The 15,977-nt window shown below is 49.0% G+C and overlaps 1 protein-coding gene across 3 annotated transcripts in view; it reads right to left on the bottom strand.

Annotated features, from left to right (window-relative positions):
• The window catches only part of MASP1 (MBL associated serine protease 1), a 67,905-nt gene that overhangs the window by 6,865 nt on the left and 45,063 nt on the right, over window positions 1-15,977 (bottom strand). For 2 of the 3 annotated variants that reach the window (XM_005201484.5, XM_015471853.3), the window contains exons 10-13: window positions 15,232-15,306; window positions 5,342-5,479; window positions 2,161-2,274; window positions 1,093-1,278 (exon numbers count right to left, since the gene is read on the bottom strand). In XM_005201484.5, the coding sequence (XP_005201541.1) occupies window positions 1,093-1,278; window positions 2,161-2,274; window positions 5,342-5,479; window positions 15,232-15,306 (513 nt within the window). 3 annotated transcript variants of the gene reach the window in all.

Here is a 15,977-nt window from a genome sequence, read left to right as displayed (position 1 = left end):
TCTCACCTGAAAATGGGACTACAATACTACTTTACAAGGCTTTTATAAGTAGCACATAAATTAATTAATGTAAATCAAGTGGTACATGGCAGACACATGGTATCTGATGCATCAGAGCCTTTCCTGTGGGCTCACTTCCCCTCAATACTTCTCATATTCCATTCAGTCATTTTTAAAAAAATAACTTCGTTGAACTAAAGAAGGTTAGCTGTGACATGGCACCACTGAATTTAGAACAGGATGAAACAAAAACCAACTTCCCTGAGTTGGACTCTCACTCTATGCTGAATATGTTTGATTATTATTTCACTGAAACATCACAACCACCCATGGGGTATTTATTATTCCTAGTGTAAAGGGAAGGGGCTTGAAGTTAGGCAACTTCTTCAAGGTTGTCCAGCTAGGAGATGGCAGCCTGGAGAGTTGAGCCTGTGTTAGCGATTAAGTCATTATCTCTCAGCTCCAGCGTACCCTTTTATACTCTGCTTTGTGATGCTGCGAATGAGACTCTGGAATGGCAGATCCATTTTATCAGGAACATTCCTGAAAACAGGGGGCAGTTCCAGGAAGCCCTGCTGTTCCCGATGGCATCACCCTAGTGGTGGCTCCCCCAGCAGTGGCGGTTGCTTCCCGGCACCGTCAGCACAGGGCCTCTTCTGCAGAGTCTGAGTTCCTACTTCACAGAGCCCCTGCCTAAACTTCCAGGCTCTGTAACTCCAACCTCTTCCCTTTGTTCCTCCACCCCCAGGACTGGCAGTTCCTCCCTGCAAGTGCTCTCTCTCTGATCTCAGCATCCCGCTTTACTTCTCCAGCCCTCCAATACCCTGTATTAAATTCTTTTTGTTACAGTAACTAGTCTGGTTTCTGTTTTCCTGTCTGGACCCTGACGGATACTTGCTTGAAATACTGACCAAGCCTGCCTGCTTTTGTGCACCGCCTTGAAACTTGTTTTGGCTTAGCTGTTTTAGGGAAGGCGGCTGAGGAATCAGGCAGACACAGTCAGCTGACTCAGCTGGCACTGAAGCCTGACCAGCGCTGGAGTAAAAGCCTCCCTGGAGGCTCTGCCGAGGTGGAATCAGGTGGGTGCGGTACCTTCCTCCGGTGGCCTCTGGGGTAGACAGATGGGCATCACAAAGTCATTTAGCACCGGGCCCCTCGACAGCTCCAACAGAGCAACATCATTCTCGTACGTGTTGGGGTTATACAGGGGATGGAAGAAGACTTGTTTGACTCTGAGACTCTGTTCATTCTCATCTGACTGGGTCCTCCGAAGCTTGCCTGGGCAAGAAGAAGGCATGTGAGACATGAGGGCATAGGAAGCTTGGAGGATAAAGTCCCACCTTGTTCCCTGCCAGCCCCTGCCATGCAGCCCATGCTTCCAGCCCTAACCCTTACAGTGCCCTTCACGTACCTGTTTTAAGCCATCCCTCCCCATTTGCCTTTCCCCACATATTGTCCTGGGCTCGAACCTCTATCTTTCTTCATAATCTGATCTGATCCCATCGCCTTGTAATTAATACTCATTCCAGGGCCCATTACCATATGTCCAAACCATAGTCACCCTTCCGTACCCGGGTAATGTGTTGCCTCCTCCGTGAAACCTCGGAGATTCTTGAGTTAGACGCTTCAGTTAGGAATCTCTTCCCTATGAACTCCCCCTGTTCCTCTCCTACAGAACTTACTGCTTCCTGCATTTTATTAGGGGGCTTTGTGCTCATATTTTATTCCTTTATTAGACTATCAGTCCTTGTGGGCAGGAACTTGTGTCTTTAGATCTGACATAATGTCAGGACATAAATATGTGGTGAACTGAACTCCATCAGCCAGTTTACAAAGGAGAAGGGAAGCTTGGATTGTTTGTGTATGAATCACTTGAAACCACGGATTCATAGAAGTCTGAGACATCTTTGGAAGTTATCCAGATGGGAGTCTTTATTATAAAATATAAGGCCTCACCTTCAATGATCTGCTCATGGTCCTAACATTCAAGAATCACTGCCTTGGGCTTCGACTGTGATCCAGGACTTGGGCAGGTCCCTGGACTCCTGTCCTGGCTTGTCCTTCATTTCCAATGACTCCCTCCCTGATGACTGAGTGAGTAGATACACCCCATCCCCAGAACCACAGCTGGATTCAGGAATCAGCTTGGCCCACACTCACCCATGATGATTTTGAAGGCAGAGGGGCTGAGCAAGTCCAAATCACGGAGAGTTACGTCCTCTGAATCCGGCGCTTCATGGAGACAGTGAGCCGCAGTCACAATCCATTTGGAGCCTGAGAACAGAATTGTGAACACACCCTGTCCTCATGGCCCCACCTTGCGTCCCACTACCTCAAGCTGAGGGCTTCAGACCCCTCTCCACAGCACCCTACTCCCTTGCATTTCACAGCCCCCAGGGCAGAAACTCATTGATCTTAATCTGAAGATGAGGAGTTGAATCTGTGATTTCATCTACTTCCCCAACCTAGGTCAACACTGAACATTTTAAAAACGATTCCAGGTTTCCCTTAAATGCATGGGGTTGGCAAGCTCCAGACAGCCCAAGGCGTCCATAGTCTTGCTCACCGGTTGCCCCTTGGGGCCTTGCTGCTCAAGGTGCGGTCCCTGGACTAGCGGCCTCAGCCTCACCTGGGAGCTTCTTGGAAATGCAGACTCTCAGGCCCCCACACAGGTCTACTGAATCAGAATCTGTACTCAGTAGTAAAATCTGAGAATCTTAAAAAGAACTTCAAGTAACTTCTAGGCGTATTAAAGTTTGAAAAGTATTGCTGCACATGATTCTTCTCAAATGTGAGTACACATTTATAATAGAATCATGTGGGGAATTAAAAACAAACAAAGAAATCCTCCCCAGACAATGTCTGGGCTTGAGCCAGACCATCTAAGTCGTGGAGTGAGGCCCAGGTACAAACACACTTTAAAAGTGCCCCCAAAGTTCTGCTGTCACGAAGGCTGGGAACCACTGCTCTGACCCAAACCTCTCATTTTATAGACATGGATTCTGAGGCCTGAGGGGAGCGGGGATGTCTAGGGCAGCTCTGCAGGTGGGTGGCAGGACCAGGGCTGACCGTGGGTCTCCTGATGATCAGCCTAGCACATCTCTTGTATCTTGGCTCTTTTTCCCTTGCTGGACACATTCCTGCTCTTTGCTTAATATAGGATCAGGGCTTGGTTCATCCCCAAGGTGAATCAGGTGACAAACCCGTAAATAGCTGAGCCCAGAGACATACTGGGATGAGCCAAACAGAAAGAAAGGTACCAGGGCTTTGGAGTGTGGGTATCATAGCAGAGTTCAGAGTTGCGGGCAGAGGTCCCTTTCTGTGCAGGTTCCTGACTCTCTCAGGGGCAGCCATGTGCTCCGGCTACTGGCTTCCAGATAGTGCCCTACACAGGCCATCCTCTTTCCCCTGGTGGTATTTTTGATCCCTGTCTACAGCCAGGGGCTCCTGGATAATTTTCCAAGTGGATAAAGTGGAATGAGGCACCCAGATTAGGAAGCCTGCCATGGAACAGGGCTGGGGAGAGCAATGATGAGACCAAGACATAGCTTCATCTCCCAGCTCTGCAGATAGTGAGTCCCTGAGTCAGGACCCCTCTGCACAGGCTTCATAGTGGGCACTGAACGGGCAGGTTCCCTCTGTCTGTCCCTCAGCTTCTTCTCGGTTTCTTACGCCCTCTCCTGCCTTTCCTTCCCTCTACAAAACTAGACAACAGGAGGAGGAGGAGATTCCAGATGAGAAGGGCTCTGGGCAAGGCTGAGGATACCTTGCAGAGCTCTTGTAGCTTGGCTGAGGTTAGGGAAGTGGGAACAAGCGTGCAGTAGACACAGTGAGCACTGAACATCATTGAGCTGAAACACCCAAGGCTTCAGAACAGGAGTCTAACCCTTAAACAGTGGGTACTTAACCCATCTCTCTTACATATAATACATTCTAACAAAATCAGAAGTGTCTTTGCTCTCGTCCACTCTCCCTGTCTGCTCCTCCCCTCTCTGCTTCTTTTCTGATGCTTTCCTCTCCTCTGGTCCCCCTGCTTTTCTCCTTTCATGATTCTCTATCTCTCATTTCCTGCCCTACCAGTTTCTCTTTCTCTGTTTGTACTTGTTTTCTTTCATTTCGCCCTTCGTCTCCCTTCACTCCCCTCTCTAGGTCTCTGACATGCCCTCTTACGCTATTTTTGTCTCTGTCCTTCTAACCCCTCTCATTCTTGGTTCTCTCCCCTGCCTGCTCCCCACTGGGCTCCCCTTTAACCTGTGCTCACTCACTGTGACCCTTTGGGAGGCTCCAGAGAGTGAGAGCTCCTGTCTTTGTGTTTGTGGGAATATAAGGATCAGCCCCTCTGCTGGGTTACCACTTCACGTAACCCAGATGTCCAGGCTGCAGTCTCACCAGTGCCCGCACCTTCCCTCAGGGGTCCCTTGTCAGGGAGCTGTCCTCCCCTGAGCGCACCCTGGAGGAGAGGGTGGGTCAGGGTGAGGCGAGGCCAGCAACCCTAGAGCTGCCCAAGCAGAGGTGGACCCGTCCATGCCTTCCTCCTCTGTGATGGGGTCAGAGGGACTCTAGATTGCTATTAATTTTTATTATGATGTCAGAGCTGGGATGGACCTTAGCTCATCTTAGCTGAACTGTGATAGGAAGAGCCATAAATCATTTCTTTCTTGCCTCTGCTGCCACTCCCAACCACGTTCAGTCCATTACAAAAGTCTGGCAGTTCCCTTTTCCAATGGCTTTGAATCTGACTCTGCCTGTTTCCATCCCTCATCCCCTATTCTTATTCTGAGGCTAATGACTTCCCTCCTCACTACTGCAATCTAGCCACCTCACTGGACTCTTGGCTTCCAGATTAACCCTTCTTTCAATCCATGTTGTCTCGGGAGAGGACTTTTAGGAACATGATTATAAACCTGGAGTAGCATTTAAGATGCATCTTGATTCCCAAGCATCGCATTCAAAGCTTTGAAAATCTCCCTTCTTTGATTCCTCTAGGGTGGGTTTCCTGGTTCTCCCTCGGCCCAGGGCACTGGCACACCCTGACTTTGAGCTGCATGGAAGTGCTTTGTGTTGTAGTCCATGTTTAAGGGTCTGACTCCCTGACCCTTCTCAGTGCCAGAGAGTGACCAGGGCTCAGGAAGTGTTGCCTGAAGGAGCCAGCTGGAACAGAACAAGTGTCTCCCTGCTCCAGCTAAGGGCTCTTTCTACCACATTGTGCTTCTGGGCCCTGCTGCTAGAGTGGAAGCTTCTCAGTGAAGAAACCTTGTCAGTCTCCAAGAAGAGGGTCAGGTCCCTTTCCTCTACCCCACCCTCTAATCCTGGATCCTCCACCCCTTCCACCTCTCCTTACCTAGAAGGGAGCCCCCGCAGAAGGGCTGCCCATTCAGGTGTGACAGCATGGCAATCCAGGGGGTGGTGCCCTTCTGGGCAGGGCGTCCATTGATGATCCTGGCCAACAGATTCCGGGAGAACTTGGGGATCCCACACACTGCAGCCAAGGGAAGGAGGATAGGTCACACTCTGGGCTCCACCTTGCCCTTTGCAAAAGCTGCTAGCTCATCACCCTCTGTAAGGAATATCTGTTATTTTTGATTTCCCAGCACCCATTGCCCCTTTCACTAATAGCACCCGAAGTTTCCTCTAGGGTCCTCTCTTCCCCCATTTCTTTTCCCTTTAGCCTGAGTTGCAATGATCTTACCTCTGGTTCTAGGGTTTAGGAATGTGACCATGACCTGACTAGTGAAAGCCTCTTATACTCTGGTCACAGTGATTGCCCAGAGATGGGAATGTAACCCTGGACAGGCCAATAAAAGCCTGCCTTGGGAGTTTTGCTAGAAGGTCCTTCTCAGTTGGGGTTGCTAGACTACGGGCTATAAGCCCAGACCTGCCAATCATCACTTTATGGAAAGTTTGTAGAAAAAGTTTCAACAAACAAACACAAAGCCCACAAGAAACCATCCTCCTTTGTATCTACTCCCTCTCTAAACATCTCTTCAGAACTGATTCTGGGCTCTGGATCCCCTCACTTCCAAACTCTTGGGGACCTGGTTTTGAGGATTCATACCCTTCTCCTCTATCTTGCACTTCTCCTTTCTTTATGCCTCCAAAACATGATCAAGACTTTTCATGCTAAAAATTGCATTTTCATTTTCTCAGCTTCTCATTCATTCCATAGTGTCTCCCTGTCCTTTCTTCCATAGTCAAGCTTCTGGAAAGAAAATTGACACTCAGTATTCACATCCTTCCCTGTCCTTTGGAGGTGGACTCAAAAGAACAAAGTACCATGGTTCACACAAACTTGGACATAAAGTGGCCATTTGACAATCTAATAGATTTGTAATCATATGACAGAATGGCTCTGGACCCATAACTGGAACTTCAGTGGTGATATTTACATGTATAGGAGGACACTATTTCTGAAATTTTCTCTCATGTATTCTTCATCTCTAAGAATTCTCCTCACCTTGCAGCTAACCACTGTTAAAGCTGGAGCATCTGTTGTTTTAGGTGAGGCTAGATACAGCTTTGACTCATGAAAGAGCAAAACAGAAACCAAAGTCTGAAAATACAAACTCATTTGAAGAGTCAGACAAGAACAAGAGGTTTGTATTAATTGGTTTCAGGGAAGCAAAACCTGGAGAACTGGGCAAAGATGTCCCAGAGAGGCTGCCTCAGGAAAGAGATAAAAAACCTAGGAAAAGCTTGAGAGAGAGAAAGAGAGAAGGAGGGAGAACTGAGGGAGGGAGAGAGCAAGGAAGAGAAAAGTGGGAAAGAAGGAAGAGGCTATGGAGGAGGAAAGGGAGGAGGATTAGGGAAATGGAGCATAAAGGAAGGGGGAGGAAGGGCTAGGGACTTAAATATGAGCATGGGTCTGTCCCCTGGATCCTCTTCCAGACTTGATGGCAGTTGTTGGTCCTGGTGCCTAGGAACATCCAGCCTGGAAGTGTCCTCTGGACTGTCCCGGCTCATTTGCATTGTTGATCACTTTTTTCTTCTTGACACTTTCTCTCCTTGGCTTCTGAAGCTCTTTTCTTCTCGTGTTTCTGATTTCCCTTTTCTATGTCTTTCTTGGGGTTTTTCTTCTTCTTTCCATGCAATCCATGCTGGTGTTCCCCTTCTTTAGTCCTCAGCCCCCTCGTCTTTTCTTTTCCTTTCCAGTGGATGATGCCACTTCTTCCCATGCCATCACACCACACTTAGACTCTGATGAATTTCAGATCAGTGTCTCTAATCTGCCTTCTCCTGTGGACTCCTCCTTTCTACACCTCCAGCTGGATTGCTCATAAACTCCTCAAACACAGCATCCTTCACCAGCCATCTCCCTTTTGTTACTCCAGATGTCTGTTAATGTCTGCACAGACAGTGTCCTTGTTGCCTCCCTTTTCTTCAGCCACCATCTTTAATCAGCTACTGGTAAAAAAAAAATTACCAGGAGAAGCAGAGAGTAATGTCGCCGTGTGCTCTTCATGCAACCCCACGACACTTCAGTGTCTCAATACATCAACAATATAAATCCAAAAACCTAGAGGATGTGATGGAACACAAGACTGATAATCTCTGAAACCAGCTGCACATAAAGTGTAAGGTATGATGTAGGATTCTTTTAGTTCTCAGTAGTGTAAAAAGCATGACAGTTTCAATATGATACAAACCCCAAACACAAACTGTGAGCGTATGACATGGGAGCCCTCACTAACATATTAGCTTGTGTTCCACTACATCTCCTGTCTGCACTATTTCACACAATGCCTCTGCACCAAGTTCTACCCACTACACTACTTGAACGCTTTCAGACTGCACCCCCACATCTTCGGTGTCACGCCTTGGTCTGGTGGTTTGCACCACCTCTCTCCAGAATGGTTGCACTGATTTCCTATCACTCTCTAGGTTGGTCCCTCCCTTCACCCCCTCCACTTGCCACAGCCTGCTGCCCACACTCAGCCTACTGATTCAGAACCTGCCATGGGTGAGACCTAGGAACCTGCATTCCTAATAAACACAAGTGATTCTGATATGCCCCAAATTAGGCAGTCACTGGCTACAGGACAGGGCACTAACACAAGTATGACATTCAAGACTGTCCACTCTCCCCTACGCCCTCTGTTCCCATCCACTCGGGGCACACTTTCCTACCTGACCTTTGTCCCCTCTGCCCTGCCCTCCTATCTCCCAGTGTATTCTTTGTAACCTCTTTGAAAAGTTACCCAGACCCCTTTCGGCTGTGTGAACCTCCCCCTCCTTAAATTCCCATAACACTACGATCTCCACTCCGCTCATGACATTGAACTCCCCTTGCCTGCATGAGACTTGGGTGCACACGATCTTGCTTCCTGTGCTTATCTGGGCACTTTGAACTCAAGGACTTAAATGGCAGGCACTTCTATGATGGAACAGGTAGCCTTTGAGAGAACACATGTCCATAACCACCTCCATTTCTCATCACCCTTTCTTGGATAATGTCCAGGTGACAAAAACTGTACTCTTTCCACAGTGAGAGAGATTGTGGCTTAATGAAGGGTCAGATTTTCTTCAAAAGGTCAAAACAAACAAACACCAACAATAACCAAACCCCCAAACAAAGGCTGTTGGTTATCCACAGAGGATTTATTTCCATTTTGGTTCCCTGATGGAGGAAACAGCTCAGAGGAACCTTACAGAGGAGTGAAGCTTGTGATATAAATATACAAAGTATAGCATCCTCTACATGCACCGCTCAGACACAGGAGTGTGCTGTCAGGACCCAACTGGAAAAGCAGATGCTTCCCAACTGCTCTCTTGGAATCCTTCTCAAGGCTTCTGTCTCTGATGGGGAGTCCCCAGGAGAGCAAACCCCGGGGAGGAGGACGATCAGGCTGGGGATAGCCAGGGAGAGGTTGCTGGCATTGGAAGCAGTGAACGCTGGAGCTGGAAGCACCCTGAGGGGGATCCGATGCCTTCCTTTTACAAATGGGGAAACTGAGGCCCAGGGAGGGAAAGCAATTTGTCAAAAGTTACAAGCCAGTTTTGGGGCAGAGCTGCGGCTTGAACCCAGGACCCTGGGCTCTCCTTCTCCTCTTACTGCCTTTCTTGGGCAAGTCCATGCTTCTCTTGACTTGGCTCCTGGAAGCTGGAGGAGTGGGTCCCTCAGAACATTCATGCCAGGTGGGTTCTCTGTAGAGCTCAGACTGCAGGAATGCTGTGGGGGGAACAAGGTCTGGTGTGAGGAGGTCACTCATATAATCCTCCCTTCTTCCGTTTCCCTGCCCAGAGGCACAGCAGCATGGTGTGAGCCTTCTCTTTCTCCAAGCAATCGGGTTGAGTCTCCACATCTAGGGCTGGGGCTCGGATAGCCCTTTCAGGCGACACATTTCAAGACTGGAAGCTTGCTTCGTGCTTGTCTGGAGAGTCAGGTGTGGATGTACCCAGATACATGTTTTGCGTTGATGATAGGAATTTAATGGGGTTGGAAAGCTTCCCACTGTTCTTCTCCCCCCGGTCATCATAGAGTTTCCCAGCTTTCTCTTTGTCCTTTGAGATTCCTTTAACAGGGAATAGAAGAGATAAGACTTGGACTACAAGAAGCTTTGGGGAGAGAAAACCCAGGGATGAAAGTACCACAAGGCCTTATATTTAGAGAGAGGGGCCTCTGGGGTGTCATCCCTGTCTCCTCAAATCTGAGGGCTTTTCTGATAGAAAAGGGTCTAGACCAGAGGGCAGAGTGGGGAAAATATATGGACTCAGCTCTAGGCAAGGAAACATTTTCTAACAGTCAGGTCCAAGCTCAGTTATACCAATGGTGGTGCCACTGGATTTGATGCACAACTAGGAGTGAATGAGGCCCTTGGGGTGGGCATTCCAGGAGAGGAGTCCGGGCACTGGCCCGAGTCTAGCTCCCTCCCCGTCCTGCGGGAGAGTGAGGCCCAGAGAGGGAAAGGGACTTGCCCCAGGGCCAGGGACCCAGGTTTCTTATGTAGGGCCTTTTCCTGTACCACACTGCTGCCTCTCAGGGAGCCAGGAGCCATCTGGGGAGGGTGGGAACAGTGTGTCCATCCCTTGGTCTTGTGAGTAACAGTGGAGTGCGTTGTCATTAGGAGGGTGCAGTCTTGCTGGGGCTGGGCAGGGAGGTTGGCAGGCAGGAGTCCGGCAGCTCACCGCTCCACCTGCAGCTCGCCCAGGCCCTGCGGGGAACCCATCTGCTCCCACACCCAGTCCACATAGTTGGAGACCTTCGTGTAGACCCCATACACCTGCTTGCTGCCACATTCTTCAGGGCCTCCCCAGGACACCAGGCCTTGGGCCACCCAGCGCTGGCTGGCGTCGTCGAGGATGACAAAGGCGCCACCGCTGTCTCCTAGGCACGTGTCCTTGCCGCCCTCGTAGTAGCCGGCGCAGAACATGTTCTCGGTGACGCTGTAGTTGCCTGACCGCGACTCGTAGCTGGTCTTGCACTCGGCGTGGGGCACCACGGGTAGCTTGACATACTGCAGGACGTCTGACAAGGTCCGCGTGCCGCTGCCGATGATCTCGTCCACTGTCACGTTCGGGTTGGAGATGCCCCAGCCGGCTACCAGCCCCAGCACGTGGGGTGCCGGGCCTGCGGGCTCGGGCGGCGGCAGGCAGACGGGGAGGATGTGGGGCCCCAGGGGCACGGGCTCCCGCAGCTGCACCAGGGCGATGTCATGGTTGTAACTCTGGATGTTGAAGTCCGGGTGCAGCACCACTCGGGCAGCCGAGCTGTTGACAGCCCCGGATTTGTCCCGCACGTCGTGCAGGCCCAGGTGGACGGTGACGTGCTCCTTGGAGACCGGTGTCACTGTGTTGTCTCTGCGCTGGGAGCGCAGCACGTGGGCGGCCGTGAGGATCCAGGACTCGGAGAGCAGGGCCCCGCTCCCAAACCACTTGTCATTGGGCACCCTTGAGGTGTCCTCCACCACAATCAGGGCCTGCCACGGGAAGAGGCCAGGCTCGGCGTTGCGGCCCCCAATGATCCGCTTGACCAGGTTTGGCAGCGAGCGTGAGGGCTGACCGCACACTGTAAGAAGGAGGGGGAGGGACGAGAGAAGGAGACTGGTCAGGTCAGCCAGGTGCAAAGAGCCTCTTAAAGAAATGCACATCTCACCCACTGTAGATTATGCCACTGTGGACCCTGGCCTATGTTTGGGGGCCGTGCTGGCCTGAGAAAGCTCTGAATGGGGTCATTTTTGGCCTAAGTCTTTCTAGCCTGGCTCCTCTGTAGTCTGACCCTTCTGTAGCCAGGACCCTCTATGGACCAGACCAGTTTACTTGTGGGCCTTCACCATCCTGAACCCTTTCAGCCAAGACCACCTGTGGTCTGGATCATCTTTACCAGGACTATCTCCAGCAGCAGTCCCTTTGCCCCTTTCTTCTCTAGAAAAGGCATCTCAGAACCCAGATATGGTCCATGCTGTGGGCACTTGGAAAACTTCTGAGAACCACAGGTCAATGGCTTTGAGAGACAGGAGATTAAAAGACTGTCTAGCAGGTCACAGCAAACACTGGAGTGGAAAACAAGACACTTGGGGTCTTGATCTGGCTTTTCTCCACTCTGTCCTGTGTGACTCTGGTAAGTAAATTTCCTTCTCTGGATTTCACTTTTTGATCTGCTAGATGAGACTGTTGGTCAAAATGATCTTCAAGGATCCTTTAAATTACAAATTCCTTTGATTTTTATTTCATTTGCCCTGGCCACTCTCATTTTATAGGTGAATAAAACTCTCCAGAGGGTAAGTGACTGACCCAAGGTCACATGGCTGTTAAGCTGGTTAGCAAGGGCTTAACTAGATTCTAAGACGAATGTCTTATCCTGTATTCCACAATGCCTCATTACATATGAAGGGTGTGGTCTCATGCCCTGTAACCTCTTCTTCTCTGGCCTATGGGACACATGCTGTGAAGGGATGGCCAGGGCATCCGAGCTTAGAGAAAGGTGGCGTAATCTACAAGCAATGATGCATGGGCTCTGCTCTGAGCCATCCATCATTGCACCCAGGAGCCCAGTAGTACCTTCAGGGGAAGAAGAAAGGTCTGATCAAACTTCATTCCACCGAGTTGTACCCCGAGCATGCACATGCACCACCAGTCTCCTGCAGCCATATGCCTTTGGCCCATGAGCAGAGGGTCTTCAGTACCAGCCCCCTGCTGGCTAAGAACCAGCTCACAAGGGCCCCTCTCAGCAGAGTGCTTAGGTCTGGTAGGTAAGCCTGGTATGAGCATTGACCTCCTCTTGGTTGCAAATTGCCAGGGCTACACCCCTTGGCCCTGGATACTTTCAGTAATCCTTTAAAGACCAAGGAGCATTTGAGTTGTCTTGGCAACTTTGAGAGGTCAGGCTTCCAGCAACCTAATGCTTTTCAGATGCTCTTCTTCCGGATGTTTTATGTGATCCTGAGGCACCCTGCTGTTCACCCCAGGCCAGATGTGAGCTGGGTTTTGCTAATTGGCTGTGGCTGAGCCTTTCAGAGTTGAAGGCCAGAATCCCAATTATAAGCAGCAGCCTACAGAGTGACTTCTCAAGGCCGGTCTGTGACTAGCCCTTTGCAGCAACTTATTGAGTGCTGAAAGACCCGCATCTGATGAAGGACATGCCTGTGGCTCAATCCATGGTCAGAACAAAGCCAGCACTGAATGGTGCCTTTTCCAACCAAGGTGCCTGTGGCATACCCAGGTCACAGAATGTCTCCAAGCTGGGGAAGCTTGGAGAACGGCTAATTTACTGATGGCGAAATTAAGGTTCAGGGAATGCAAGAGATATATTCAAAGTCATTAGTGACAGAGCCAGGAGTGGAGCCTGTTTCTTTGGATTCTAGCTTCATTTTTTCCACTAAAGTCTTTTTTTCTTCTTGATATGCTCTTGTCCTTTCAAGACGTTGAATGATGCCACAAGCCTTCGAGAGTGCTCATTGAAATGGGGCCATTCTTTTTATCTGCTACCATTCTCCATCCAGTCTTTCCTGGGACAGAAGACTTGACTTGAAATACTAGAGCTTCAGCTGTGCTGAAATCAGATTTGGGCTCTAGAAGACTGGAGGTACTGAGGGAGGTCCCTAAAAACAAAATTGTGATATTCTGGAATCCTGGGTTCCTGAGGATGGCAGAGTCAAGAATGGCTGAGCATTGCTTGTGTTGACATCAGAAGTCTTGAGTCCACCTTCCAGTTTTGCCTTTAACTTTTTGCAGATAACTGTGGTTAAATCATTATACCTTCTTGGTCCTTAGTTTTCTCAGTGTAAAATAAGGGGAAAATAATATTTGCTTAATAGTTTCCTTGGAAAGGTGGATATTATGATGCCAGATGAAATGGCTTTCTCTATTCTGGCTTGTCTCTGCATTCAATCTCAGTGTTTTAGAAGAGAATTTGTAATTTCCTGGCCTGGTCCAATGATACACCATGTTCTGCTCAAGACTAGGTGTTACCAGAATTTCAAGACTCATTATATCCAGCATGCTTTGTATGAATCTAGAGGATGATGACCATCAAGAGTCATAGAATGTCATGGATCACCTGATTCTGCTCCCCTACTTCTGAGGTATGAAATCCTAGCCCCAAAGAGGTCAGATGACTTAACAAAGATGGAGATCAGGAAAAGGCAACACCAGGACTAGGAGCTGGGCCCTTGACTCCCAGCGTAGTACCTCATCCCTTCTAGACATCACAACAGTACTGCCCAGGATGGAACCCACCTACACTGCCATTTTCTTTGGCCCACATAGTATTAGCAAAATGAGGAATTGATCTCTAGTTTGCCACAGCTGTACCATTCCCCATCTTCTCCAAGGCTTTCCCAGCTGTGGCCCTTAGGTGTGTTCCTGGCTAAGCCTAACTGAGATGACGGGGGCCAGCAGAGTGTGGATGGGTTGACCTTTTCCTTCTTCCAGACCCTCATGAATTCTTTGAATTCTTGCTTAGATTGAAAGCACTCTTAAGTGAAGTCTTCCTAACCCGTCCTCATTTCTCTGCTCCCAGACAACCACAGGTAGGAATGTCTTCCTTCTCTGAGATCTTGTAGCAGTTGTGATGGCCAAAGCTGATGCCCAAATGCTAAAACTTTCTTCAGGTCTGGTAGACGGCTCCATAGCCTTTCCATTTTAATGCCTAAATCTAGAAATCTACTGAGTGAATATTGGAGGTTACTACAATGTACCATTCAAACAATACACTATCTCAGTTTACCCAACACTCTAATTCAGTAAAATATGAATGCCACTCAACCCTGAACCATATGGTAAAGCTACTGCTGTTCAACCAAATGATGAAATCAACACTGCTTTTCTTGAATGATTATATCTTTCAATCACTATTGATTGAATCACTATTCTTATTTCTTTTTGAAGTGTAAATTTCTGTGTTGTGAATATTTAATTTTTGGTGGGTTATTTATTTAACCCTAGAGTGTGCATTTAGGGCTATACTATTCTAAGTCAATTTGAATATGTGCATACATCATGATTACGATGTAAATCATTCATCCGTTTAATACCAATGCAGGTATCCATAAAATAGCCCCCAAATCTACATGCACAGGGACACTTCCTGTTACCACAAAACTCTTTGTTCATTTTAAAGTAGGGTCAGTAAGTGAGCTCAGGGGAGACAGCAGTCACTAAGACTTGAGCATACTGCTTTTTGGAAGAACTTGTTGCTATGCCTATGGTTATTTGGTGCTTGTCTGATTTCCACCTCCTCTACCCCGTGGTGGCTCAGATGGTAAAGCATCTGCCTACAATGTGGGAGACCTGGGTTCGATCCCTGGGTCAGGAAGATCCCCTGGAGAAGGAAATGGCAACCTACTGCAGTATTCTTGCCTGGAAAATCCCATGGACGGAGGAGCCTGGTTGGCTACTGTCATGGGGTTGCAAAGAGTTGGACACGACTGAGCAATTTCACTTCACTACCACACAGTGAGTACTCGAGGAGCAGGTGCCCACTTTCTCACTTTTCCTGGTGCACAGCCGATACAAATACCAACTGTGTGAGATGAGAAGCCTGGCAGGAAGAGAGCAGAATGGCAGAGAGAGGAGGCAGGAAGTGTCCTGTTGTGATAGAACAGGTTGAACATACAGGCTGGTTTGTTCGAGAGGATGTGAGGCTAGACTTTTCTGACCTTTGACCATCTAAAGATATCTCTTCAAAAGCAATCAAAGCATCATGCTCCCTACCCCTTACTCCATTAACAGCCAGAGCACCCGTGGACCCAGTGCCTTGCATGGGACCTTGAGGCAGAGAACTTGAGAGCAAGGTACCTGGCAGGCAGGTGGGCTGGCTTCTCCCCAGGACTTCATTCATCCAGACTCCTTGGGCAGAACAGGTATATACACCTGGGTGAGGGAAAAAAGGTTGAAGAAAAAGGAGAACGTGGTTGATTCATAGCACATGGAAAATAGATCTGAGCTCTTAATTCCTCCGCTGTGAATCACTGCAAGTCTTCCAAAGAGTCTTTCTGATGCTGTTCTTTCTGAGCCAGTCTGGTCTGCAACTTGAAGCATCTTTCTAAAATGGGAATCTGATTTCGTCCTGTCTATGCTCAAAATCACAATAGCTCCCCATTGGCCCCCAAAATAAATGGCATGCTCTTCAGTATGGTGTCTCTGAGCAATCTGACTCCTGCCTGTGGGGGCCCCGCCCAGACCCTGGAGGGCACTTCTCATCATTAGTCACACAGCTCTGGGTGGCGCACTTGCCCTGCCCCTGCTTCCCCACTTAATAAACGCTTTCATAAACCACAGTCGTGCCCACCATCTCATGAGGCTTACACTAGCTCTGTGAGCTCTGCCACTATTCCTCTTTGAAAGAGAGGACTTGGAGGCTCTGAGAAATTTGGAGCATTTTCTTGGTTCTTGTCTGTGGTGGAGGCAGAACTGATTGGCCTTCACATCTTTTTGAGGGTTCCTTTTTTGCGGGGGGCTGTGAGTGTGTCTGTGTGCGTATGTCATATAGGTCCTAGCAGTATGTCATGCTGCTGGGGTGTCATGAAGCTTAACTCTCAGGG

The sequence above is a fragment of the Bos taurus genome, chromosome 1, assembly GCF_002263795.3.
Source record: "Bos taurus isolate L1 Dominette 01449 registration number 42190680 breed Hereford chromosome 1, ARS-UCD2.0, whole genome shotgun sequence".
Classification (NCBI taxonomy): Eukaryota; Metazoa; Chordata; class Mammalia; order Artiodactyla; family Bovidae; genus Bos; species Bos taurus.
This window is presented reverse-complemented; position numbering and strand designations above follow the sequence as displayed.